Source organism: Centrocercus urophasianus, unplaced genomic scaffold (assembly GCF_019232065.1).
Source record: "Centrocercus urophasianus isolate 14NV4802_14NV808 unplaced genomic scaffold, USGS_Curo_1.0 seq_20, whole genome shotgun sequence".
NCBI lineage: Eukaryota > Metazoa > Chordata > Aves > Galliformes > Phasianidae > Centrocercus > Centrocercus urophasianus.
The window spans coordinates 16,277,543-16,305,057 of NW_024884756.1; the positions used below are offsets into that span (position 1 = coordinate 16,277,543).

Genomic DNA, 27,515 nt, shown 5'->3' on the forward strand with positions numbered 1-27,515 from the left:
ATCTGTGGTGTAATTTTGTTGCCAGCTTTGCATTCTAAACCATGCAGTTAATGTTGCCAACTTACAGCTGAACTGTGTTTTCTGTTAGGAAAGATGTTCAGTGCATTGCTGGACTTATTCTAATATAATCTTAGTGACATGCCGTAAACTAGCAATGCATCTGTGTGTTCTATCCAATCACCATTTCAGTGACCATTTCAGGTATCAGCTGGGCTTTTTTTTGCAGCACAGCACAGAGGCAAACTGAACCAGCCATGGGAAACATATAAACCATCTGAGGAAAGCACTTGACTTATGGGAGTTCTTGTTCTAAGAGATACTTTAATTCTGTAGGTTTTAAATTGTCTTTTTATTTATTAAAAAAAAAAAAAAAAGGTGATTAAACATCAGTAGATTATTTTTGATGAAATGCGGTAACAAAACAAATTCCAAAAAAATATTGGGTAGATGCCTTATAGCAATGTTTAAACACATGAAAATGTGACCTGAAGGTGGCGACCATGACACATGTGGACTAATAGGTGGGAAACAAAGTAAAACTGTTTGTCAACCCGTTAAGAATTTTATAATGCAAATACAAATATGTAATCAGATTATGTTTATTATTTTAGAAAAATCATAATTTTTCTTGACATAGAAAACGAATTTTTGAGGTCGTATGCCATGCTGGGCTTTATAAAATTGTGGCTGCATTACTGAATATTTTTACTGGCATAGAGCATACTGAAACCAACCAGCAGGACATGAATGCTGGACAACAGAGTTTTGTTATCGCTTTGTTATCCAGGGTGAAAGTGATTCTACACCTCTTTCTGGCTGCTCTGGAGCTTTAGTCTCACTTTCCAACTGAATCCAGTAGCTAGGATGAAGGTGAGAACACCTTCCTTTGCTCAGTTTCTGTTGCAGTATTTTTTTTTCCTGACAACTCTTTATTTAGATGTGTAATGGCTGTTGTATATATACATATAATCATTCTGTAATTTAAAGCGGATCTTAGAAACCCAAAAATGACATAGCTGGGATTATTGTGATTTTTTTATTCAAATTGTACTAGAGCTCTTAATAGGATTTGTATACATCCAGAGTCTTGCTAAGTACAGACATGGTGTGCTGTTTTGTTTTTTAGTTCATGCCATCAGTTTCTAGGACTCCAGTGTTAAAATAATGGATGAACAGTTGAGCAGAATGCTCTATAGCCTGAATTAGTTTTATGTTATTAATTGCCTTCAGCTCTTCACTGAACAGAGCTGTTGAGACTAAAAGAAAATGAATCTAAGCAAAAAGCAGCTTGGGTAAGTACTCCGAGGCACAAAGATCACTCAGGAAGCAGATTCTCCCTTTTCTGTGTTAAAGAGAACTTTACTATGATGAGAAGAAAGAAAAAACCCAAAACTCTATTGTCTGCTTTCCTGTGAAACATCACTTCCAATCCAGCCAAGTCAGCAATTAAAACTTCCAGAACTGCGAATGGCAAGATTTGCCAACTACTGATAATCAATAAAGCAAGCGGATCTGAACAGCATACTACCAAGAGAAATCTTACTTAAAGCAGAGCCTTATAATAATGGCTTAATTCCTTCTTTCTGGATCTAAGTTATTTTAAATATCCCGCAGCATATTAATTCTGCTCTATATAGCTTCCTCCCACAAGCTACTGCTCCAGTTATCCATTAATTGTGATTGGTAAGAGTCAACCACACAGCAGTGAATGGGAGAGGTGTGAGATAGTCTGTGCTGAAACGTGGGCCAGACAGTGACAAACCCTGACTTTGTGCATCAGTAGCAATCAATGCCCTGCATAAATACAGAAGCTCTGGACAGCTAACCCGGAGGCAGTAACACCATTTCTACATTTTCACACACATTAGGACTTTCTCAGGAGGCTTTTGATCCAATTTTACTCTTCGGTGTCCTACCAGCTGGTAAGGGCTATCAAAATACAGTGGTTTTCGAAACACATCTCTTCTTCAAAAGGGCTGGTTTTTTTTTTTTTTTTTTTTTTTTTTTTTAAGACTAGTGTGAGTGTGTGACATGCTTGGAGGTACTAATCACATGCTGGCAGATAAAAATTAACCTGAAGGAATAGGTTTTGGTCTAAGAGAGCTATCTACTTAGACTTTGGACAGTGGCATTTCTCCTGACTAGACAAGATTTCCCCTTCAGCAGATACAGAACAGACATTCATCTCTTGTAAGTTATTAATAATGAATGTAGGATACTGACAGAGCCTTTGGTGCAAAGCACTCTGGACACAGCCATTTATTTGACATTGTACAGCATGTGACTTGCTGAATTTCTAAACACATTCTTCTGACCCACTCTACAGCTGCCAGTGTTTGTCTGTATCTGGATGGAAACCAGCCTACACACTCCAGCCAGAAATGCCCACTTACAGGTACAGTGTATACACAAGATCCAACTCCCTGTAGAACTTAAGGGTTTAAACACATGCTGAACAAACAGGAATTGCACCATTCTCTGGCACACCAGTGGACCGAGCAGCGTTTTATGCAAAGAAAAAACTGTGAGGTTAACAGAAGCCTTTTTTAAAGGAGACCTGCTTGAATTAAGCTGAGTAGAGTCCCTGGAGATCAGTAACTGCTCTCCTGACCCCTCCCTAACGCAACAGCTGAGCTGGATGTAAAATGTAGTATCAGCTGTTATACCTTAAGTGCAACAATTAACAGGTGCTTAATGGTGGTGTCGATGCTGCTCAGACCGAGCAGCTTGCGAGTGTGTTTTTGCACAGCATTCCAGAGTGGGAATCATAACAGAAAACGTATAGCACCGATGAGACTGCGGCTTGGTCGTGGGAGCTGACAGAAAAATGCGCAATGTGAGAAGGCACGGTGTCAGCCGGAGGATGGCAGAACACCCCAGCAAGGATGCAATAAGCAAATACGAAGCGCGCTGTTCCGTTGCCGAGGCTGCGGGGAGACCTCAGAGCGGGCGGGCGGGCGTGGTCGAAGGAGGGGGCGTCCGAGCGCGGGCGTGGCTAAGGATGGGCGTGGACAAGGGTGGGGGCGTGGCCACTGATGGGGCGTGTCGAGGCTCGCGCCCCCCGCCGCCGCCAATGGCGTCGGCATGAAGTGACCTTGGCGCCGTTTCCTCCTCTTCCGCCGCGCCGCATCCGGGTTCCCGCCGCCGGTCCCGCCGCGCCTGCGCACAGCCGCGCTCAGCCCGTCGGCCCCGAGGAGCGGCAGCCGCAAAGGGTGAGCGCCGGCCGGGGCATCCGCCCCCATCGCCGCCGTCGCGGCCCGCTCACCCTTTCGCTCTCTCTGCAGAGACTCCGGATCGTGGCACCGGGGACGCCGCCCGCCCGCCGAGATGTTCGCCTGCGCCAAGCTCGCCGCTTCGCCCGCCCTGGTGAGTGGGTCGCTCCCGGCCCCGCGGGCGGGCTCGCTCGCTCCTCCCCGCCGCCGGCACCGCCGCGGGGTGGCGGGTCTGCCGCCGGGCGCCCGAGCCGGGCGGGCCCCGTGGGGCGAGGCGAGGCGAGGGCTTCCCGGGCTCGGGGCCGCGGTCTCCTTCCCGCATCCTTGGTGGGGCCCTTGGCCGAGGTGTGGAGCGCGAGGGGGGGCCGCGGTGCAGCCGGGCCCGGAGCGCTACTGTAGGTCAAACTGCGGGCCGTGGTTCGGCCCGCACGGGGCTGGGCTTCTTGTCCTTGGGAGGCAAGGGGCTCTTCTCCTTCCCGATGTCCTTTCGCGCTGCAGAACGTCGCCGCTCGCGTGTTGCGCGCAAGGCTCTCCCTGCAGGAAGCGCTTTGTGCGCTGTGACCTTAGAGTGCTGGCAGCCCAAGGGCACGCGCAGGCCTCTTGTGAGACAGCCTTCATTCATTTATGCCTCGCGGCGTTTCCCAGTCCGGGCCGCGTCTGTGCGTTTAGCGGCTCGGGAATTAATTATGGTGGCTTTTATTTTTACGTTGTAAAATGTACGTCGCTGCCTGCCAGCCTGTTTGGCTCTTACGTGGCTGCTGATTTGTTCCCTTTCCTGTCAGTGTACCGCATGCACAGGCTCGCTGAATGGTCTTGCTGTTTGCTGTAATGGCTTTGGAAAACTGTGCTATTGAATTGCGTGTGGAGTTTGTTTCTGTATGGTGTTCTGTATATCTGGCTATGCAAAAATTGTTATCATTCTAATAAGGCAAGTGGTTTAGTAAATAATAGCCTTAATAACTTAAAGAAGATCTTATGAGGACAGTTGTAGCTAAGTACTTCTCTTTAATTTTTTTCCTCCTCTTGCAGATCCGTGTTGGATCAAGAATCTTGTACAGACCAATTTCAGCATCTGTGTTTTCTAGGCCAGAGGCAAGGACTGGAGAGGTACCTTATAAACAAAATTCTGTATCTTCTTAAAGTACCTGGTGAGCCTATATGTTCTCAACCTAGAGTTCACTTGTACTAACACAAATATGCTCTGAAGCTTGCTTTAAATCAAACCTTTAATAATATTTGTTGCTGTCCTGCTGTTTCACTTAAGAAAAGTCCTTTGCATTTTATGTTGGTTGCTTTCAGGTGAACAGGTAACATTCTCCTTATCTCTTATAGTCTCATCACTTGCAAGAGTAACTAGACTCTGGTTCTAATGCAACTTTTGTAACTATGAAGTAGTGCTGTATCACCAGAAATAGTCTGTGTCTGAATATAATGTTTTTTTCATGTCTTGTTTTCTTAGGGCAAATCGACGCTTAATGGGGCCCAAAGCACTGTCTCTCAACTAGCACTTAGGGAATTCCAGACTAGTGCTGTCAGCAGGGACATTGACACTGCTGCCAAATTCATTGGTGCTGGTGCTGCCACAGTAGGTGTGGCTGGATCTGGTGCTGGTATTGGAACAGTCTTCGGTAGTCTAATCATTGGCTACGCCAGGTAATCAATCTCCCTCAAACAAGTGTTGAATTACTTGCAGTTGTATCTTGATGCAGCATTCCTAGTAAGCTAAGTTGTAGTAAGAATCATGGAGGTGTATTAGGTTCTGTTAATATTGCTAGTGTTAAACATGGCTAAATGGAATAGTGTGAAGCTGCAGTATATTCAACAGGATGGCTCTCTGGATCAATTCAGAACTTCATTGTTTCACATTGATCCAGAACTGTCTGCATGGACAATAGACATGAAAGAAAAGAGATTGTTAGTCTTGGTCAGTGCTTTTGTCACTGAAGTTCAGTGTCGCAGCATTCACTTCCAGAACTGAATTCAAAATCTAGCCTAGATTCTCCCCTAGAAGAAGGGAGACGTCCTAAAGAGGACCTTAATAAAACAGACATTAAGGAAATATTTATTTCATTATTCTTTCTAGCAGTTAAGACCTAAGTCTTTTGTCTTAATAAAGGTTTTTTAAAAAGCCCTACTGAAGGCAAGGAAGTTCAGCTTTGATTTAAGAAACATGAGAGGCTTTTCATACAAAATAAACGTCTCCTCTTTTGTCATAGGCAGGAACGTCAGTAAGTTTTTGGAGTATTACTGCATATTGCTATGCTGAAAAGTCCTCCCCTTGCCCTGGAATAATGCATTGCTTTTTTTTTTTTTTTTTTTTTTTTTTTTTTTTTTTTATAACAAACCATTGCATACTAATTTCCTTTGTCTAGATGGTTTCAGTTCCTGGATTTTTCTGTGAGCTACATAATGTTTTCAGCTTCCTTAGAGTACAGTTGTAATGTGAAAGATATGAAGTAAACTTATAGTGCTAATAGTTCCCATATGGGAAGAAAGTAGATGCAGAGAATGAATGTAGTCTATACTTACTTGGAAAAGACATATGTAATCTGCATAATTTGAATCTAACCTTAATAACTAAGTCACTTCTCTTTCATGAAATCCTTGCTTATAGAAAGCTTATGCTTGGATTTACTGAATTTTCTGTTATAGAATCTGTGCAAGGGGAGTATGAGATTCTAAATCTGTGAGAAACATTAACTGAGTATGAAAAACTTCTTGAAGATGAAAAGATCTTACACCTTTATTTTCTTCTAGAAATCCTTCTCTGAAGCAGCAGCTGTTCTCATATGCTATCCTGGGATTCGCCCTGTCTGAAGCTATGGGTCTCTTCTGTCTGATGGTTGCTTTCTTGATCCTATTTGCCATGTGAAAGGAGATCTGCCTGTAATATTGGCACTGGAATGTAATCCTGCATATTTTATGGGACTCCCAAAATGCTGGTGTCGTGGAAATTAATGCTATTTCCAAAGTCATTTCATTAAAGATAACAACTTTAACTGTCAACCTGTTGCTTGCATTTATTATCTTTCTTATTAGGGCATGACTTTATGTTGTGATTATGACATACCATGTCACAACAGTGACTTCAAGTCAAGAATAATATTTGTTGGAACGTCACTTGTTTGGTGGAGTCAATATGACTTATCCTAGGAAAATCAAAGGATGCATTGACAAAGTGTGAGGAGTTATACTTCTGGCCTTGTTCCTTAACCTATATCAAATTTATCCAGAGCTGTTTCTGTGCACAATTTTGTGGTGTTCTCCACCTCCTATCCCGTAATTAGCTGGCGCATGGAGTTTTGGCACCCCACGGTAGAATGAGCTAAACAATCCTCAAACAGCAATAAGGAAGTTCTGTTTGTATCTGTTGTCTGTTCCACTATGAATTTTGATCACTCTAGTAAAAGCTTTCTGCTTGGTTCTGATCAGTATCTAGGTTGAACTAAACTATTGGTTGACATTGTTCCAAAGCCTTTAGTTGTGGCACATGGGCATTATACTCTTACTTAATTACAGCATTCTTGGCATTACCTAACTAAAAGGGGGAATGTCCAGCTTCCTGATATAGTAAAGAAATGTTTTCTACCTAATTTTTTAATACTAGAATCCAAGCTCTTCTAGTAACAAAATGTCTGCACTGCAAGCTTTGCTTCTCGTGGTTTCTATCTTCTAACAACCTTAGTGCATTTAAGGTGTTGTCTGCATTTACAGCAACGTACTGTGTGCTACTGTATACTAATTGGTTGGGTGGCTTTGAATATTAATTAATAAATCTGATCATTCAACAACTATAAACTGACCTTTGGAATAAGGCGAACAAGCTTATGAGCTTTGCTTTCCTATCTTACCTACTACGAGCTGTAACTAGCCTGTCCTTCACTTGTGGCTCTGATGGGTGCAGTACGCAGGTAAATTCTTTGTTTTAATTTGAACTTAAATACCAAATATGTATCTGCTTAGCCTAACTTGAACGCAGCGTAAGAGGCTTCTTCCTCTGTATGTTCTTCAGAGGAAATAGTCATCCTTGTGGAAGGATTAAAAGCTGCTTTGTAAGTATGGAAAGCAACTGCTGATTTTACTCAGGTTTGAGAGTAAAGCATGTAGTACCTTCAAACACTCAGATCTAGCATAGTGTTAGTAGTACTACCCTGTATGACTAGGTCTGGAAATGATTTGGTTTGGAGGGGATAGTAGGAGGTAAAGCATGTTGTAGCTATCATCTGTGGTTGTGCTCACACAGTGTTGGTCCTTTTTTGATGCACTTATTATAGTTTATTCTCATAAGCTGTTACAGAGGTGACATGCAGTGTATTTGCCTTGGATGAAAGGCAGTAAACAACTAGAATTCTAGCCTAAAGCTCACCTTTGTGTATGATGAGACTTTCTTGAGGTTTAGCTCTGTAGTTAGTATAGGGAGAAGTTCTGGCTAGCTATTCTGGAACTTCAGTAAGGAAGCTGCCCGAATCATGGCAATTACTGAATGAACATCCTATCTTTTCCATTGTGGCTCACCCTGTCAGTGTGATCCCTGTGATAAGCTTTGTCTGAAAGGCAGCATGCACTTCACGTGTGCGACCTGTCCTAGTAGTAGCATCTCTCCAGGTTTGACTGATTATTTTTTTTTTTTTAATAGCTCTTATGCTGCTGAACACGGTCCAAAATTGCTAATTATAAAAGCAATGCCAAATTTGGATTAATTGGATGTCATCGTTAGACAAATAATGGTTTTACAAAACACGGAAACAAGCCTTCATGCAGGAAGTTATCTTCCTCATTGGCAGTACTGTCCTCTTAGGTGCTTTGTGAGGGAAACTTTTAGCTGCATAGAGGAGCAAGATCTATTCCTTTCTGTCATCTCACATTTGAGCCATTTACAATGCTTACTTAGGAGTAATTCTGCCTTAAATTAAGTGGTGTTGTGGGGATTTTTCTATCCTACTGTATCTCAAAAAAATTTCCAGTGCAGTACAGGGCCAACAAAGCAATGACAAAAAATGAAGTATCCTGTATTTTCTTGTCCAAATTCAGGGAAACAATGTAATTAAATGTTGTAGAATTCGATTATGCTACTGGTACGAATACTTCCTTTTAAAGAAGCTTTTTTGTTATTCGTAGTGTTAGATGCCATATGTTGAATAGAGCTCCTACAAGGTCTGGTTATCCCAAGGCTTGGCTGTGATGTGCTTGGAGCAATGTCACTGAGCACAGCCCCTGCAGCAGCTCCCTGCAGGACAGACTTCGAGGGTGAGTTTCTGTAGAAGTCCTCTGAGCCGTGTTGCCGGGTGGGCCGGGCCCTTGTTCGGCTTGGCTGTCCTGGCACGTGTGCTGCCTGGATGCGGACACTGGAACGCTAACATCCTTAGCAAGAAGGAGTAGGGCTGTAACTGCTCTGAACGCCGGACGGAAGCGTCGCGCCTACCTCTGCCTCGGAGCCGCCGCCGTGCTCGGTGCGGTCACCCATCCGCGGGCGCACCGAGCAGCACCCGCTTAGCCGCGGCCACACCCGGACACCGGCCGCTTCCGGCCACACAGGCAGCCGCGCCCGCCCCGTCGGCGGCACCCAACCCGCGGAGTCCCCGCCCTTCGCCCCGCCCCTCTGCACCACGTGACCTGCGTTCCACCGGACCCGCGGAGATGTCGGCGGCGCTCTCGCGAGAAGTGACGGAAGCCTGCGGGGGACCCGGCCTTTCATGTGCGGCGCGGCCCGCGTTCCCGGGTGAGTTTGTAAACAGGAGCGCGGCGCGGCCGGGAGAGGCGCCGGCCGCGCCCGGGTCTGGGCCGCGGGGAGCGCCCCGAGGGCGGAAGGGAGGGAGCGACCCCGCCGAGCGGTAGGCGGGGGTTCCCTGGAGGCGGTAACATGGCGCCGCGGCTCCGCGCCGCCGCAGCCCCCTCCCCCAACGCGGCCTGAGGCTCCCGCCGCCCCTAGAGCCGGGTGGGAGGGCGCCGGCGCCGCCGCAGGTAGGGCCCGAGCGGGCGGGGGCGGCGGGGCGGAGGCTGCGCCGGCTTTCCCCTCTCCTGCGGCGGCCCCGGGCTCGGCCTGAGCCCCGGCCCCGAGGGGTGGGCATCTGCGCGTCCGTTCGCGGCTCCGGGGGGGGCCTTGGGCTCAGCGGTGGGGAGGGGGGCGAGCGGCTCTTGTGCGGGCGGTGCCGCGGCCTGTGCCTCCGGGGTTATCCTAATGAAAGGGCACCGGAGGTGTCAGCGGATTAAAAACAAGCGGCACGGCGCGGGCCTTCAGGCACTGATGGCTGCACGGTGTTTTGGGCACAGATGTTCGTGCCCCCGTGCCGTGTGATTGTGGGTTTGGGGTACGGGTGGCATCGTGCAGCTTTGTTTGTGCTGCAGTCTTCCCGCACCCCGGTGTTAGGTGGGGGTTCCATCGGCGTGTTTCCTTCTCTTCAAATAAAGGTGCTGTAACTTGCTTCATAGTGGGATAAAATACTCTACTAGAGCAGGAAATTGTGAATCATCCGCTGCTTTGCAAACAGCTAATGCGAAGTGAATTTTCTCCCACCTCTCCTTTCTCTTGTGCCTTTTACAATGTCTTTGTTGTCACCTTGTCATGCTGTACTCAGAGCTGTGAATCTCTTCTCTCAAGCTCTTGCTGAGTGTAAAGTCACATAGACTTGATTAAAACACAAGAAAAGACAAAAAGATAAAAAGGAAAAAAGCAAGTGTGCCTGAAGTTAGGGTTGAGTAACCGCTGTGAGTGCATTAGATGCTCCGTTCAACTTTGGATCATAGGATGAGGAAAACTTTGTGGTTCTTCATTTCCAGTGTGGTAGACGTGTCTTCAGGCTCCTAATGAACCATCAGTTATTCTCTGTTAATGAAAGCCTGGTTACAGGCATCACTTCAGAGGCACAAACTAGTGGTGTTCACTTGGATTCTCTTTTACTTACTTGCCAATTGAAGCCTTATTGAAAAAAAAAACACAAAAAAACCCAGCAGCTTTGTCATAAACTGCTTTTTATCATGCATCTAAAGAAATAAATTTAAAAAAACTTTGTGTGCACATGGGGTGAAGTTGCTTTCCAAAAAACTCAGTGATGAGTTTGTTTTGCAGTTGATAGTGCATGCTGACACCTAAGCAGCTAGTTGGGTCTTTGATCTTTTTCTGTGTGTAGTCGGATTTCCATCCTCACTTGAATTTTAGAAATACAAACATTGGTACATCTTTTTCCAGAAGATTCTTAACTGTGCAGTGTAAAACAGAAAGTGCTTTTGGGTCCTGAATTAATCATGCATAACTTGATGAATAATTTTTGTTTTCATGCTACTTCTCTTGTGTTTTTGTGACAGCATTGAGCAGACTGAAATAAGGTATTCTTTTAATCTTATTAATTGGGGCCATCTACTGCCCGAAATTTCTTTCATCAGCTATTCTTTCTTTCCCCCCCACCATCAATTTTTTTAAACTTACGAATGCATGTTTAAAGCTCCGAGAAACTTTACAAACATTCAAAATTTCTCTTATTTTTGCAACATTTAAAAATGATTTGGAATTTCTGTATTAAAATAATGCACTGACTGTTTTTAGAGGAGTAAACATGATTCAGTAGCATTAACTTCTCTCTGTAATAATGAATAGACTTCAAGTTATCATGTCCTGCATAACTTAAGTGCGTTTGTTTCAAATCAATAGTGTGCACTCTGAGACCCTGAATGTAGCTAGTGATAGAAATACAAGTCGATACTTTATAACTATGCAATAGCTCATATTTTTGTTTCAAGTTGGTGCTGCACTGTATCTGATTGATTTTTTGTGTCAGTTGCTGTTCAGCAGGAGCTCGACCTCAGAACTTTTCTATTAGCTCTAGTTCAGACTGGAGATTGTCTTGGGTAAGTTAATGGGAACAATGTAGCGTGTTTCCATTTCTGGGTGAATGCCAGTGGTCATTTACCTTGTTGCTTATAGGAAAAAAATACATCACTGTTTTAATGAGCTATGAGAGTGCTTCAGTGGTGTAGTCCTTGGTATATTTAAGGATGTTAGACCAAACCCTTAATTATTGTGTGCAGTTAGGTACCCAAAGGATACGATCTGTAAAAATGGAGTACCTTTGTTAAGATTTTTTTTTTTAATTTGCTGAAAATAAAGTTGCAAAAACTAGATTTATAATGTCTGTTAGGTGATGGACAGTATTAAAGCTTTCACACTTAGGTAATTGAGCTGGTGAAGGCGTAAAAGCTAATATCTTGCTAAACAAGTTGCAGAAAGATCTGGGGAATATTAATTCCTATTTATTTCCTTTCTGAGGGTTCCCTGACTTTCTACTTGTCTGTAAGAGCTGTATTTACATAGCACAAGCTTCCACTAATCCAAGCCCTCTGAGAAATATCCAAGCCAGGCAGCTGAAGTTGGAGCTGTTGTATTCAGCCAGCAGGAATTGTTAGGTCTAGTCGTGTCTCTTTTATTCCATCAGTGCTCCTGGTTTACCAGAATTGTCCTTTCTTATGCAAAAAGCTTGCTCCTTCTTCAAAACCAAAGTAACTTCATTTGTTTGTTTCCGTGCATGTGACTAGCTGGCCAGTGGATTTCTTGTTCTCATTTGAGATTGTTAAGTCAATCATCTTCACTTCTCACACATTTTTCCTTTTATCCAGATGTTCTCCCTCTTAGTTATTTGAATTGAATTCTATACCTTCCTCAGTTTGTCTTAGATATCAGATATAGACAGGTAACTGGCAGCGTCAACATTAGGCCTGTTTTTAAAAGAAGAAACATTATTGCAACAGGCATTGCCTTCTTCCTCCCCAGAACTCTCTGAAAGAGACCCCGTGACTTCAAGGAAGTGGAACAACCGCTCTATTAAGCAGTAGAGTGGCAGTATTGAAGAAGGAGCTCCCGTTTTCCTCTTGGCCAGTTCTTGAGGTTCGCATCCTTTAAAAACTTGGCACTACAGTCTGTGGTTATCTTCCAGAATCTACTGATTCTGTTACAGAATCTGCTTGCTAGTGATTCTATTTCCTTTTTAAGGAGGATTGGTTTTTTATATTTTTTTTTTTCCGATTTTTTCCTCCTTCAGTCTGTTCATTTTTCAGCTTTCGTTTGTTAGAAATGTTAAATTCTGTGGTGGCATGACAGAAATGCAGTCAGTCAGAACGCTTCTGAAAGTGGTCTGTAATGGTGAATATTAATTACACCACTTCTGCTTCACTTTTCTTTTTTTGCATACAGGAAACTGAAAAGAAAAAAAAAGAAGTTGTTCCAGTCCTTCTAGGTAAGTGAAGTGATGGCTTTTATTCTAAAATCCAAATGCTGACTTTTAACTTTTTACTAAGTGGTAAATTCTACACAAAAACTTTTGGTTTCTCCTGAAAGCAAAATTTGCAAGTCTGAGTGCCCCTGTAGGAAATTTTAGAACTTAGTATTAAACATTAGAGATGATTAAGATATATGGAATTTGATGCTGTTGTCAGGTATCAAAAGTATAAGAAGAACCTGTTGTTTATTTTGATTTGCATTGACTTGCTTGGCTGCATGAGAGCCAGCTCTTTTAATTTTGCAGTTAAGTTTGGAAAAGAAAAACAACTATTTCTTTTTTTATCTAAAGAAGCATCTCTACTAAAATTTTTGTGTAGGCCAAGCAAATTATTAAATTCTCTCTTCAATACCTGTTCAGAGAATGTTATTATTTAATGCATGAATAAAGTCAGTCCACTTGACCTTAAATGCAAACAAGGAGATGAAGAACTTACACACCTCAAGTAGAACTCATGAGTCGATAAAGACTTTGATAATTTTTGCCCTTGCTCTTTTATGCTTCACTTTTCTTTTATAGGAACTTTAAAGTAAGATCTTAAAAGCCTAATGTGAAAGCAATTACTACGATGAGATCTACATTAAAGGCTACTAAGAGTTAATAACTCTATATACAGTCAGAGTTTATTGTGCGATAAAAAGGGGTGCAATCCCAGATCAAATGTAAAGAATAAGAAGAAATGTTTAGTGTGCGTGATTAGTCTTGAGAAAATGCGAACATCTGTAGGAAAATACATCTCTGATGCTTTGACTTAAGCACTTTGTGAGGTACGCACTTAGGAGATCCTTAATGCTGATAGGCTACCATAACTCTACTTCGTGACAAAAGCCCAGTTTGTGTTTTATCCCACTTTCTCATTTGTTTTGAACAAGAATGTATAGCTGTTTCTTGAGATGGAGCCGTATGCAAGGGTCACCAAGCTGCAAGACTTGGGTTTGCAACACATGCAAGCAATGGTAGATCAGTCAGCTCTTACAGTAGCTGGTAGGCTCAGATTGTCCTCTGTGGGCTGTCCAATTGAGGAATGGGTTGACGCCTGCCAGAATGTGCGTTTCTTCTTGCTTTCTGCACAGCAGAGGAATTGTGAAGTAGCGTTGTTGGTTTTTTTGCCTACCAGATTTTGTTTGTTTACAGTTGTCTTCTCAGCAGATCCTATCTTAGATTCACTTTAAGGTGTCTTCTTCCATGCTGTTTGTGTCAGCTTTGAAATTGCAAGTGAGCAGTCTATTGCTACAGGGTTTAGAATAAGAAATTGCAGGGTAAGTTTGCATAGCTGATGAGCAAATAAGGGCATAAGAGTCTTTTGGCATCCAGCGTGCTTGGTAATGTTGAGAGGCTTTAGCAGCAGCAAGTCTGACAAATCTTTATAGACATGTGTGAATGACTTTGCTCAGCAAATTTGGAGGTATTTTTGCAGGGATTGTTAATGTACATGTATACATTTTAAACAACTATTTAAATGTTTAATAGAAAAAAATTGAATTGAGGTGTCAGCTGAGATTTCCGTGCTTCTGCTGTATGGGGGAATTAAGAGAGAAAACAAAAGAACCTTTACCACGAAAATAAGCCATCGAGACATTGATCAAGTCTGTGGTTGCCTTTTCTTACAAGCTGTCTACAGGAAGGTATTTTACAGGCAAGCTTCAGAAGAAGCAGTAATAGCTTCTTGAAAGTGTACTTGAGGTATTTACTTGAAACCTGATTAAAAATATACAAATGATTGTTGAAGCTGTTTTGTGACGTTTAGATTAATCCTGGTTTGATGTTTTATGGGAACACCGTTATTTTTTAAATAAGCACGCTGTCAGTGCTTATTTAGATGTCAGTAAATTATTTGTAAATGCTACTGTACTTATTTTGCTTTATATTAAATGCATTTTAACCAATTGTATTTATTTACAAGTATATAATTTACTTCATTGCTTGCTTTCCAGAAGTGATGAGACTTAGGACATTTAAGTGCTTTCACACCATTCTGGTTTATCTTTGTGTTGAAATGTGGAGCAAATGAACAGCAAAAATGAGAGATTGTATTGTGATTCAAGTTGTCTGTACTGCTGAGATTATTTGATGCTGTTCCCATGTTCATCTCTGATACTGTTTCTCCCTGAGAATTAGGCTGAGAATCTACAGGTTTCTCTGTCTTTCTGAGAGAAGGCAGGGTAGCAAGGCTTGTAGAAGAATGTTGTACTTCAGTGGACTATAATAAGAATTCTTTAATTGGAGTATTTGGTTCATCTGAAGAATTAAAGTTGAAGCTGGAGGTTCAAATTCAAATTGAATCACTTCAAGAGCTGTCTTCTTTTTTTCTATGCGACAAGGTTTTTTTGCTTGTTACCTGGCTAGCAAACAAAAGTGCCTATAATTCATCTCTGGCCATTAGGTTTGAAGCTTACATACTTTATTTCTCATTGTGTTGGATGGGGAACATTTTTGTCAAGATGGCATGTAGGATTATTCTTTTGGTATTCAGGGAGAACGTATTTTTTTAATTCTTTTTTTTGTTGTGGTGTTCTCTCTTAGAGCAGTCAGTTTCCAATAGCCTTTTGAAACCAGAGCACGCAAAAATGCAGAAGAAAGAGAGGAGGCAGGCAAAGGATGTTTTTTTGTGTTGGTTTTTGTTGATGTCTGTTTGTTTCATGTTTGTTTGTTTTAGCATAGCATCTACAGTTTCAGGTGGTGGGCCATAAACTTAACTACCTGGAGTTTTCTAAAGCTGTTCCAAAGATGTTGAGTCTCATTCTTTTGTTGTACACTACCAAGAATCTGAATCTGTTCTCTCTATAGTGGCACAGTAGGTAGCATTAGAAGGAAAGTAGATTTTTCCTTAGCCTTCCTTTTCTAGGCTGGACAGCTTTGGCTCCTTTTTACTGTTCTTGAATGTAATAATCCAGCCCCATAAGTGTTTTGGTGGGCCCCTACCGGTTTCTCTTCGAGTTGGTTATCTTTTTTGTTTTGAGGGCTCAAAACTGGACACAGTACTCCAGCTGCAGCTCCCTGAATGCCAAGTGAAGGAGAACAGTCACTTCCCTTGATCTGCTTGCTATGCTTTTTCTAATTCAGCCCAGTGTGCTGGTAGCTTTTGGTGCTGCAAGTGATTTGCTGATGAATTGTATTCAGTTTGTTGTCCACCAGGAGATCCAAGTTCTGCCCCAAGGCTGCTTGACAATCATTTGGCCCTCAGCCTGCAGTGTAGCATGGAATAATTTTGTTCTAGGTGTGAGCTTTGCATTTGTCTCTGTAATAGGTAAATACAATCCTTACTGGTGTGGCTAGACTAATGAATGTGAGCCCTTTGTTTTCCCATCCTGTCAGATCTGGTTTCTGTTTAGATTTATAATGTCCAAGGTCTTGCTGGAATGGGTGAGTGAACTTCTTTTCTCTTTTAAGTTCCAAAAATTTAGCACTTCAAGAGACTTTTTTTTTTTCTTTAGATGTTAGTTGGAATCTCTTTACAAGGCATTATCTCTCAGAATGCCTTGTAGTTTGCAAACAAGTAACAGAAAGTTCAGAATATGAATTTGTTTTCAATTTCTCTCCATGAAGTTATTGAAGAGGACACCACTTTGTTTTCTTTTTCTTTATAAGCAGGGTGTCAAAAATTTCAGGCTTCCCAAAACGTGCTTCCTAAAATGTGAAACCTGGTGACTGCTTAATATGCAAATGCATATTTTGGTAATATTCCTTTAAAAGAGTCAATGGGCAGACAGGAAAAAAATTAATCTTTACAGTTTATGACCTAAGGGAAAAAAAATGCTAACAGTGTGGGTGTAGTAGATTTTTTGTGACTAATACTGTGCACTTTCAAAGATTCGTGTAAGCTGTATTAACAGTTAGAGTGTTGTGTGTGCCCCTTGGTTGATCAAAATCTTCGTCTTTTAGGAGAAAAATAATACACCTTTGGTTTGTTAAAGAAATAACTTTTTGTTTATAATATGTAATTGTGTGTATATTGCAGTTGCATTTAAGTATGTGCTGCCTCACGATCAAGATTTAACAAAGCTAATTCCTTTTGAGACCTAAAGGAGTCTGTCCCTGCCTGTATGAACCCATAATAAAAACATCTGCTTTACGAAGCTGAACAAAGGTACGGTGTTCAGGGGGATGACCTCTCAGTGTCTATCTAAATTCCAGATAATATAAAGGTGGAATCCTAAGGCTTCATTGAGAACAACCTTAGTCATGAAGCCTAAGTCGTGAATGTTGAACTTGCCCATGAAATTCTTAATACTCTTTAATGTTGATAGTACCATGTTCACAGTTGTAACAGTGCAATAAATATTTCACCTCTTCAGAACCTTGAGGCAGGTAATGAATTCTTTGCAAAGACTGGTGGAGCAGTCTCTCTCCTTGATTTGCTTTGGCATCTTGTCTGTAGGACATAAATGTTTCCCTGAGTTGTCAGTGCCAAGGAATCTGAAGGTTCTGGCAGCCATTCGTCTCTTCTTGGCTTGTGATCTCAGTCTCAGAATCCTCATTCTGTTGAATGTATATATTTAGAAGTGACACTGGAATCTCTCTTTCTCTCTCTCCAAGATTTGCTTCTTTGCTATTTGGTGCCCATAGCCAAGGACACTGGGCTCTCCTCCTTAAAGTAATATCCAAAATTTTATGCAGTACTTTTTACTGTTCATCTTAGGCAAAAGGATCAGATAATGTGTCCTCTACACATACAAATTTCTCAGGTATTATGTCTTAGATGATTTGCTTAGGCTTACTTGAACTGCTTTGTCTCTAGTGGTAAATGGTATTCTTAAGATAGTTAAGCAGCCTCCGAAGCCTTGCACCTTTTCATCTCTCCCCCTGAAGACATATTTATTCATCAAACCAAGCACAGGTTGGAACTAACATTGTTAGATACTTATATAAATATCCATACTTAAAGATGAATGTGTTTCCTTTTGGGGGGGAACCCACAGAGGGGCTAACAGGGCTTGTCATCTCCTGGCTAGTTAGCTGCATTGGTGCTTTCTTTTCTTTTTTTTTTTCTTCTCCTCCTGTTACTTGAACTTAAAATGAGATAACTTCAATAATGGGATTAGTTGCTCATCACTTATCTCTGATGTGACAATATAATGTTTTTACGTGTGCATTGTCCCTGAACTGTTGTTATTTTGAGTCACTGATGTTACAGCATCCACGTACAGATCTTGTGCACTGTCCAACACAGGTTGGCCCAATCCCATCAGTGTCCCTTCTTCCCAAAGTAGAGCGATACCACCTTGCCTGTTGAGAAATGTAGTTGAGAAATGTACTCTCTCTTATCCCACCCAGTTGTGTTCTTCCCTAACACAGAACACAATCAGAGCAGACATACCATGCCAGTGGATTAATTTTGGTTTGCTAGAACCAGAAAGGAAGAGGTTGAAGCAAAAGTTTGTGCTAAGGACCAATAGCCAGGAAAACATAAAAAGTAGCCGAGCCCAGAATGAACTTGAGAGAACTTCCAGCCAAATGGTTCAGGAGCAGAGAGTTCATAATGATGAGATGAAGGACTGTTATACCTGCTGTCCACAGCTTATCAGATTTACCTTGAGCACATTTTCTAGTAAGTTAATACAGCATTGTTGAATTATATTTCTTATATATATTATTATCTTATATATATTATTGTTGAATTATAATTCTTCTTTGTACTGGTATCATGAAAGATTCAAGTAGATGACCACACTTATTTCCAAGTATGGGGTAGAAATGTCTTGCTCTTAGCAAGGTGGAAAGGAGTATCTGACAGCAGATCTGTCTGAAATTGTTTCCCTTGCTCTGATGTGAGTGCAAACAATGTGTTTCTCTTTATACTCTTTACCTAAAGCTTCACTGCATACTTTAGAATACCTTATCTTAGAGCATCTGAAATATGAAGATCATCTTTGCTTATTTGAAGAAAAAAAATGTATTGCATGCCTCCAGCTATGAAAAAATTAATTGGAAAAAATGTTAGTTCTTCAGTATTTTAATTCTCCTCAGCAAGTCTCTGAAACTATTAGGATTTTTGTAGCTTTAAGGTTAATTTGTGGACTGATTTTTCTTTTAGTGTTGGGAGTTCTCACTTAAAAAATAGAGGATTCTGGGTTTGTTTTTTTTACAAGAAAAATACCAATCATGAAGTTTGTCCAAAAAATTTAATTGTAGAAGCAGCTTTTAATGTCTGAGAGAAGTAAAATTAAAGAAGTGGATCTGTTGAGGTAAACGATTCCTTTGGCGAAGCTGTAGTGTTTTTTGTTTGAGTTATAAAGGATGGACGTTATATCATGTATCTTTACAAAATCGTGGTTTATTGTATACTTAACAAGCATGGTAATTAATATCTTCTTTCAATTACAGTTCATTGCCATGAAAAGGAGGATATGATAGTTTGCCCTATGAAACAGATTTATGTGTGAAATCTGACAGGTACGTGTTTCAGCATGCTTGATGAGGAAGCAAAACAGCATAAAATAGAAGTGTGCATTAATTGTTTCTTAAATATTTTTTAGCTTCCTGGTGATTCAGTTATATAGCTGAGATGTTATTAAAGTATATGTGTGTTTTGCAGTTATGTTTTTAAAAGAGTCCATAATGGGCTATGTGGTAGCTTTGCTTTGAGTGAGGAAAAAAAAAAAATAGATGATTATGAAAAAGTTTAGGTGATTATGAAAAAAACTATCTAACCAACCACTTTCATTTGTTGGCACTCAGTCCTCATTATTTGTCTGCTGCTTTGTTCTTTTCTTGGCGGGGGTGGAAGGAATTGGGTAATTATTACAAGATATTTTTGTTTCAGAAACAAATGGTCTTACTGTGTTTTCACAAATGTTTTGCAATTGGTGACATTACGTACAAACACTTGTCTTTCCAACTGAGTTGCACATTTAAAATCTGTCTCAATTTGATTTTGGCTGCAAACTTAGAGAGTTTGTAGTCCAGATGCTACTCGTATGCTGGGAATTTAGATTCTTAGTGCTGTTAGAAGGCAGAAGTTCTTGCTTGTAGAATATTAAAATTTCCCATGGATGTTGATATATTGATAATTTGTTGCAGTGTTTGTAAAATGCTTCCCACTGTCATTTTAATACAGGTAGCACAACGACCTGTGGAATATGAGTGATGACAAACCCTTTTTATGCACTGCCCCTGGATGTGGCCAGGTAATGGTCTGACTTAAGTTATTAACAGTGATTGAGTAAAAGTAAAACAGTGAAACATGTTTCCAGAGAATGAAGAGAAAAAACTTAATTGGTAGGAAGTACCCATCTTTCCAGTTCTGCTGAAAAGCTGGTGGCAGCAAGAATTTCTAGCATTTAAATTCTCAGTTTATTCAGAAAAATACTAACCATATAATGAAGACAATTTCCTTTTTTGCCCACTCTTACTTGTTTTCATGAAAAAATGTGTGCAATAGTTGTACAGGTAACCTACATTTTTCAGTGTATTTCAACATTAATGAGGAGCTCACAGTGAGACTTGCAGGATTTGTGTTTAGTAGCACTAAATGAGCAGAAAACAATAACAAAAAAATAGTTAATGAATGCTTTAATACATGGTCACTTAAAATTTGTCTTACCACTTTCAATTCAGTAACCTGAAAATGAGTGAGTTTACATTATCTGCTGCGTGAGGTTGACATTCCTGCTGCCTTTGTATAGAACCAATTCCTTAAACTGGCTGCATTTTTTTTTTTTCCATTCTAGTGATGCACTTGAATTGATTTGATTTTGAGGTCAAAATATTTTCATTCTTGTTCTGAAAACATAGCTTTTTATGATGACTGACAGCATAAATGTTACATTAATGAAGCATTTTGTATTTAGAGTGGGAAAGGACTCAGATTTCTTACCATGTCTTGTATGTTCAGAGACATCAGAATTAGTAGAAGTTGAATACCTTCTTCTAAGCAACATGTTTGTCCCCATCCTGTCTGAATCCAATTTTGATGTAAGCTGTCAGAACTAAATCTCACAGAAGATGCATCGTGGGGCTACAACAATCCTTTATTCAAGTGAAGGAGGAAAGTGAAATTTGTGTCTCAGAGAATGGGCAAAGCTTCTCCAGATGCCAGATCATGCTGTAGAATAGAGATCCTGTTCCTTCCAAATAAGTCTGTGTCATGTAGTAGGACGTAGAGGTGTGTTTGAGTTGTAGTGTGATAGAATAATAGTATCCCTGCCTTAGGGTGTATCTAGAGATAAGACACGGGAGCTGTGGATAGTGGCATTTGGAACCCTTGGCAAGCAGAGTCCTAACAGAAGAGCCTGGCCTGTATTACACTGTTTTTCAGTAATCTCGCATTTTTAAATCTCTCGACTCCACGTATGCGTGTTCCTTCTCACATAAATATTCTAAAGACAATGCTTGGAGGTCAGTTAAGCTTTCTGTATGGTTTTCTGAGAGATGGTGCTTGGTGGGTATTTCTTGCAAGTTATATGTGGAGTGACTTAAGTGATTGGGGAAAAATCAGAAATGTTATGGATGAAGTTTTTCACTTGGAGAATGGTGACGCACTGGAACAGGTTGCCCAGAGAGGCTGTGGATGCCCCATCCCTGGAGGCGTTCAAGGCCAGGCTGGATGTGGCTCTGGGCAGCCTGGTCTGGTGGTTGGTGACTCTGCCCACAGCAGGACGGTTGAAACTAGATGATCTTTGAGGTCCTTTTCAACTCAGGCCATTCTATGTGGGCTCCAGATATTCACAAAGAAAAGTAAGAATTAGAATATTTCATTGAATGTAGAAAGAGACATTTTGGGAAGACTTTTCTTAGATTATCTCAGCTGAATCACTATCTTTATTCGCAATCAAAAAGGCATAGCAAGTTTCAAGTTAAAAATATATATATATATATTGTACAGTACATAGTTTGTCTGCTTGCTGCTTCCTTCATAGAGTGTACGTTAAATTGTGGAAGAGTATGCAAAACACTGCTGGGATACTTCTGAAAAGTTGGGAGCATTTTAAATGCTGATAAGTTTTAATAATTTACAGCCTTTCAGTGGTTTGATGATAGAGCAGTATTTCCCATTCCGTCTGCTTCATGTTAGATGGTAACCTGTAAGGGGCAGGAGTTACATTTTATTCAGTTATTACACTATTAAATACAGTAAGTCTGTGTTTGTGATTACAGATCAGTTCTCATGATTGTGATAAACCAAACAATAATATCGAATAGTGATGATTGCTAAACATTGCCAAGATCTGTTAGCATAGACAATGGCTGTTTGCTAATGGTGGGTGGAGTCTGCAGTACTCTGAAATGTTATGGTGGACTTTTGATGACTGCAGGTACTTACACTGCCATTTTGCTGATGTTGTTGCTGTTTGGGTACTGTGAACATTATTTGAGTTTTGTCATATTTTTGCTGGTACTGTTGACCAACAAAGTAAGATATTCCAAAGAGTTGTCTATTAACTTAGTAACAACTGTTTTACGTGTTATGAAAGTGACTTTCTGTAGAACTGTATTTACTGTATTTGTATTCAAAATTACGTTTCTTAACATTTTCTGCCGCAGCGTTTTACCAATGAGGATCATTTGGCTGTCCATAAACATAAACATGAGATGACACTGAAATTTGGTCCGGCTCGTAATGACAGTGTCATCGTGGCTGGTTAGTATAGAATTTCATAACTAGTTTGTTCATTTTTTCTGGTGGAATGTGCATTCATTTTGGTCTGTTTTCTGTACTTAATGAGTAGATGTGCGTTGTGAGACTGAAATATTTTCTTCATTGTAGTCGTCTGCAAAGTGTTTTGTAAATGCTTTCCTGTATTATTAAATTTTCTTAAAATCTGCTTTTTAACTTTTATTTAGATCTGATACATGATAAATTTTTTTCCGGATATCAATACTTTAATAATTGATTAAACTGTGTAGTAAGTGTTCAGTAAGAACCAACACTAATAAAGGCTGTGCCTAACAGGTCTGTCACTAGGTTGTACCGTATTTGAGACATACAGTTTAATTGGGATTGCTTGTCCCTGAAATTTAAAATATGTTATGTTTTTACGTGCTGTGATGACATTAGGAGAGTGAGTTAGTAACTGCAAGGAAGATAACAATAATTATTTGAAGTGTTTTTAAATTCCAACTACTGTTATTGTATTTCCACCTCTGAATTCATGGTGGTAAGTAACTTTTTTGTTTGTTCAGGCTCAGAAGTAATCACCAAGGGATCATAATGTACTTTAAAGCTCTTCAATGAAGACAGCACGTGCCAATTGCAAAGTTACAGTCAGAACATTTTTTCGGTGGTAGAACAGTGTAAATGGATGTTGAGAAGACTTTCAGACATTTACAGAGTATCTTTGTTTTAAGAAGCTAACTTACTAGGATGTGGAGACAAAAAGAAGTTACTGTTGCAATGGCAGTTACATTTTGATATTCTAGACACAGTTCTCAACTATTAAACCATAAGAAAGAAGGCCTGTCCCTGATCAGGTGTGTGAGAACGAAACTGCGATGCCATTCTGTCTCTTTGCAACTACATTTCAGTACGTGAACTGTAGTTATAACTGCTTGGTTACATTAGTGAAGATGTACATAATAATACTAATGGTATTTCAGATGAAGTTACTTTGTAACAAATGACCCAGTGACAGTAGTGAAATAGAGGAATTTACATAGTAAATTTATAGAAAACCTCTTTTGGGACTGCCTCAGGCAGTAGTAAGCAGGGTGCCTGAAGTCTTAGAACTGCAGCTCAATTCTACAATTAGAAGATCCAGTGAAGTCTTTTGTACAATAACATATCTCCTGTTATCGTGTTTCACACACTTGGAATTGATTACTCTCATTTTCACAACATTAGAAGAAAGAAAGAAATGTCTGTGAGCTGTGAATGCACTTTTTAAAAAAATTAAAGCCTTTATGTAGGTCTTGCCTTTGAAACTAGAGGCTGCTAGCTCACCAAAGTGATGTGCTATAGTTGACTGGCTCTTGAGAAAAACTCCCTGTGGTTGATGGACGTGGACAGAAGAAATCTTTGGTATCCTTCCAGCGCTGTAAGGGGTTAGCAGTCTGCAAACTTGAACTACTTGTCTCCAGCAGGTGGAGTATGCCTTGTGGCTGGTTTTCCTGCAGGACGGAAAGGAGCCTGCTTTCAAGGCATAACAGTGTTTTTAACCACATCATCTATTCCTTTCCCTCATCTGTATTTTTCAGAATGAAACAGTTTCCTCTGTTTCTAATCAAGAGTCTAGTTTTCTATGAAAATGACAGTGTTGGCTTACAAAAATCAAGCATATTAATGTAAATCCCTTATGTTGCTATGTTTTGTAATGCAACTGCTTTTTATTAATATCTGTGTGGTGCTGGCTGGCAAGGAATGAGAAGATAATTCTGTCTGAAATGAGCAAATTCTGTGAAAGGCTGATAGGAAAAAAGAGCTGCTGTACAGTTACAACCATGAGATTTTGGGTTTATACTCCATTCCCAATAGATGCACCAAAATACTTGGTATCAAAGCACTTCTTTGGCCATTCTTTTTGTTGTGTGCTGCATCTTTTGAGAGTGTTACTAGAGTATACATGATCAGAAAATCAGCACAAATCTTTAAGGTTTTGTTCTTTTAACCAGTCTTCAAAATAAATACTTAATTAACAGTTAACAGGCAACTGACTAAGAGCATCCTAAACATACAAAAATACCCTTGCTTTTCATGTATTTAGTTTTCTGAACAAAAGGGAAGTAATTTTGAAGTTAATTGCTAAATGGCTTGAAGTATTAATACGTTCATCAACTATAAAGCTAGTTAAAGTAAATAACCCCATTGGTATCATCTTTATGTAGGCAAAATGCAGATTTCTTAAATGTATAAATTTCCTTGGTATCATATCGATTTTAAGTTAGAAGAAATCCTTTGTAGCATAAAACTCACTGAGGCTTATGAATAGTTATCTGAATAAATTCAGATTTTTTTGAATGTAATTTAGTTAGCCTAGGCTAGTTTTTAGTAAAAGTTGTGTGTTTTTATAATTACAAATCAATATCTTGATATTTAGGTGCTGTCTCCTTTTACTTTGAAAATTATTTACAAAGTGTGTGTTCTCAAATAGTATTTTAAAAGTAAAATTGTGTGGTTTGTGTAAACTTAATTTCAGATCAGACACCAACACCAACTAGATTCTTGAAGAACTGTGAAGAAGTTGGCTTATTCAATGAATTAGCAAGCCCTTTTGAAAATGAGTTTAAAAAGGCTTCTGAAGATGACATTAAGAAAGTAAGTTCATATAAATTTTCTTTTCAGTCCTGCTGTTCAATTGAGAAAAGCAAACCTGAGTTTATATGTTGTCTTTTAAACTATACCAGAAGTTGTTGGCCAGCTGCCCATGTATAATCTTCTATGGGGAGAATACAGAGGTTAAGATTACTTTTCTGCAGGTTAGTTTACGTGAGAAGAATGGGCAGTGGAACGCACTGATTTTGTCTGAATTCTTTAAGTATCTTGCCTGTGTATCTGTTGAAGTTCACCATTAGCTTGATTGAAATTTCATTAGGCTCCAAATAATTTCTAAAAGTCTGAAAATTAATGAATTTTGCAGAAAGACATTTGAGAAGAAAGAAGTGAAAACAATAGTATTAAATACTCTAACAATTCAGCACAACCACTAAATTTGGAAATGTCAGTAATTCGATAACAATTGTGTTTGCTTTGTCAGTTAAATAATCTTTTTTACCTAGAAATTACTGATCACAACCTAAACATCTGCATTGCTTTTTTTTTACAGTACACTAAAATCTAAGCAGAATTTACAGTTTCTATTCAGCATTTAATGTTCTTTCGTGAGGAACTGTCCTTAAGTTTAAACATGCTTTCTCCTATTTCTTCTATATCTTGCTAGCCCTAACTAGTTTAGGGCCCAAATGTATAAACACTTCTGCAAATGAAAATTTTTATTGTGTCCCCTTTGAATGATTTTACCTTTGCCTGATTGTATGCTTTAACTTCCACAGACAGTGACATTAAAAATTAAGTAAAGTCTCTTTTATACACATGTATGTAGACTTTACAGAATCAGTGTCTGGTTACTCTCTGTTTCAGTAAAGATTTTAGTAGGCTCTTGTGAACAGGACTCATTTCTGCGTGTTCTTGATGAAAACTCACCTTTGCTTTGAGCTCAAAACTGTGCCAAATCTTTTTTAATTGGTGCGCAGTAACTTTCTTAAAATCATGTGAATGATAAAACAAATTCTGTTTTTGATTCTGACTTGACTATCTTTGTAATTCACCACTTTCTTGGAGGAGGTTACAGTTATTGCAGAGTATTTAAAACATTTCAACAACTTTTAAAATTGATAATTGTTTTCCAAGCTGACAAGAAGAAACACAGTTGTGCTGCATATCTTTGATAACATAAATAAACAAGAATGGCAAGGGGTAGAAAAAATTACCCTGATAGCAATTCTTCCTAAGGATTTTTTAAAATAGTTTTTCTTTTTCCGTAGTGTTTCACATTCAGCTGTAATGTGCAAAAAGGTTCCATCTTTAGCAATTTTCCCTTCTTTTTAATAACCTATTCAGTAAAAAAAATAAAAATGAAATAGAAAAAAAGCACCCAGAAGAATAATAATGGAATATGAGCTCTGGGGGAACTCTCTTTCAGATGTGTTTGGACAACAGGTTAGATGGTAGTACGGGTTTTCGAGTCAATACGCTGCTTTAAGTATTTTTATAACTGAATTTCTTTGCAGCATTTCAGATGTTCTGGTGGACTTTATGTGTGTAGCAATATAAAACTTTTTCAGTAATTATTATCTGCGCCAAGTTTGAAATGACAACTCCATCCATCATAGCTTTTTTTCTACTCTGAAAATGAAGTTAAGATTTTACACTTAGCGGAGTGTGATGTCATTTATAGAGGGATTGTATCGTAAGTGTAGCCTTTAAGTTTAGTGCTGTCCTTCCTCAATTATAACTCTCCTGTGAATCTTGGGAAAGAAGAACTTCAGAAGAGTGTTTAATCTGGCAATGGAAATTGAAGCACAAAGTCTTAGTGAAAATTGGTGTTTATACAGATGCTGGAAAAAGTAGGCTTGACTGCTGACACATCTGCATCAAGATCTTCAAACATCAGCACCTCACTGTTATTATTATAATAAAGCTAATATTTCTCCTTAGATGCTTGTATTTTCTTACATATTTTTTTAGTGATTTTTTTTTTACACTATTACATTTAGATGCCTCTAGATCTGTCTCCTCTTGCAACACCAATTATAAGAAACAAAATTGAAGAACCTTCTGTTGTGGAGACAACTCATCAAGATAGTCCTTTACCTCATCCAGAGTCTACAACCAATGATGAAAAGGTCAGGATTGTTTTTTATTATTGGAATTCGTTATCTAAATCTTCTGATGGTCTTTAGGCTACTTGTACATGTTGATACCCATCCTACTTAACTGGCTGAAAGTAAAAGACTTTGTTAGCCGCATTTTCTGGATACATACTTAATTTGTTCAATTCTTTAGTTAGCTTTGCTCAGCACAATTTTCTATTTGCCTCACACTGATCGTTCAGTAAAACTACAAAGGAAATCAGATTTAGTACTGCTGCTGTGTTAAAAAAGTCTTAACTGGGCTCTTTATCCTTTTTTTATGCATCATCAGACAGTAGTCCTGAAAAAGCAAATGAAGTGTAGCTTGAGACTCTCCGTGTGTACGTTTTTGTGTTTATTCTGTGTTTTCTCATGAATTGTTTTGTGCAGCAGCATGGGGTGTTCCATAAAAATGTACAGGGGTCAAATGGGTGGTCTTTCAAAATTAAGCAGGAAAACTGTATTTCAAAATCCATACCCTTTCAGCTATATCAGTATGTTTAAAAACAGTGATGTGGGGCAGTTGCTTGTTTAGTGTTTACCTGAAGGCTGGATTTGTGAGGTATTGTCTGTCTCAAGAGAATGTTGTAATTAAATCCATTTCAGAACTACTGCTCTGGCAGTACTAAAAAGAGATAGTTTGATAATAAGATTGATACGTAACTTGCAGTGTTTTCATCATATGAAGTTCTCTTGGAGAGCATGAAATTGAGCAAAATTAATGAAATGAATTAATTATTTAATCAAGTAGGAA

General features: G+C 39.6%; 2 protein-coding genes across 8 annotated transcripts in view; both read left to right on the forward strand.

Annotated features, from left to right (window-relative positions):
• The first annotated feature begins 3,150 nt into the window (after nucleotides 1-3,150).
• Nucleotides 3,151-6,218, forward strand: ATP5MC3 (ATP synthase membrane subunit c locus 3). The gene is made up of 5 exons (XM_042822689.1): nucleotides 3,151-3,212; nucleotides 3,285-3,366; nucleotides 4,242-4,319; nucleotides 4,672-4,865; nucleotides 5,970-6,218. Exons 2-5 carry the CDS (start codon nucleotides 3,328-3,330, stop codon nucleotides 6,082-6,084), a joined length of 426 nt encoding a protein of 141 aa, XP_042678623.1. The 5' UTR covers nucleotides 3,151-3,212; nucleotides 3,285-3,327; the 3' UTR covers nucleotides 6,085-6,218.
• A 2,623-nt stretch (nucleotides 6,219-8,841) lies between these two features.
• Nucleotides 8,842-27,515, forward strand: part of ATF2 (activating transcription factor 2) — a 53,536-nt gene continuing 34,862 nt past the window's right edge. Inside the window, exons 1-8 of one of the 7 annotated variants that reach the window (XM_042822063.1) lie at nucleotides 8,842-8,931; nucleotides 12,394-12,436; nucleotides 16,437-16,565; nucleotides 18,803-18,871; nucleotides 19,536-19,605; nucleotides 21,962-22,058; nucleotides 24,550-24,668; nucleotides 26,627-26,755. In XM_042822063.1, coding sequence (XP_042677997.1) covers nucleotides 19,558-19,605; nucleotides 21,962-22,058; nucleotides 24,550-24,668; nucleotides 26,627-26,755 — 393 coding nt within the window. In that variant the 5' untranslated portion in view covers nucleotides 8,842-8,931; nucleotides 12,394-12,436; nucleotides 16,437-16,565; nucleotides 18,803-18,871; nucleotides 19,536-19,557. Of the gene's footprint in view, nucleotides 8,932-11,782; nucleotides 12,088-12,393; nucleotides 12,437-16,436; nucleotides 16,566-18,802; nucleotides 18,872-19,535; nucleotides 19,606-21,961; nucleotides 22,059-24,549; nucleotides 24,669-26,626; nucleotides 26,756-27,515 lie in introns of those variants that run through there. The other 6 variants (XM_042822061.1, XM_042822062.1, XM_042822060.1 and 3 more) reach the window with 6 other exon arrangements.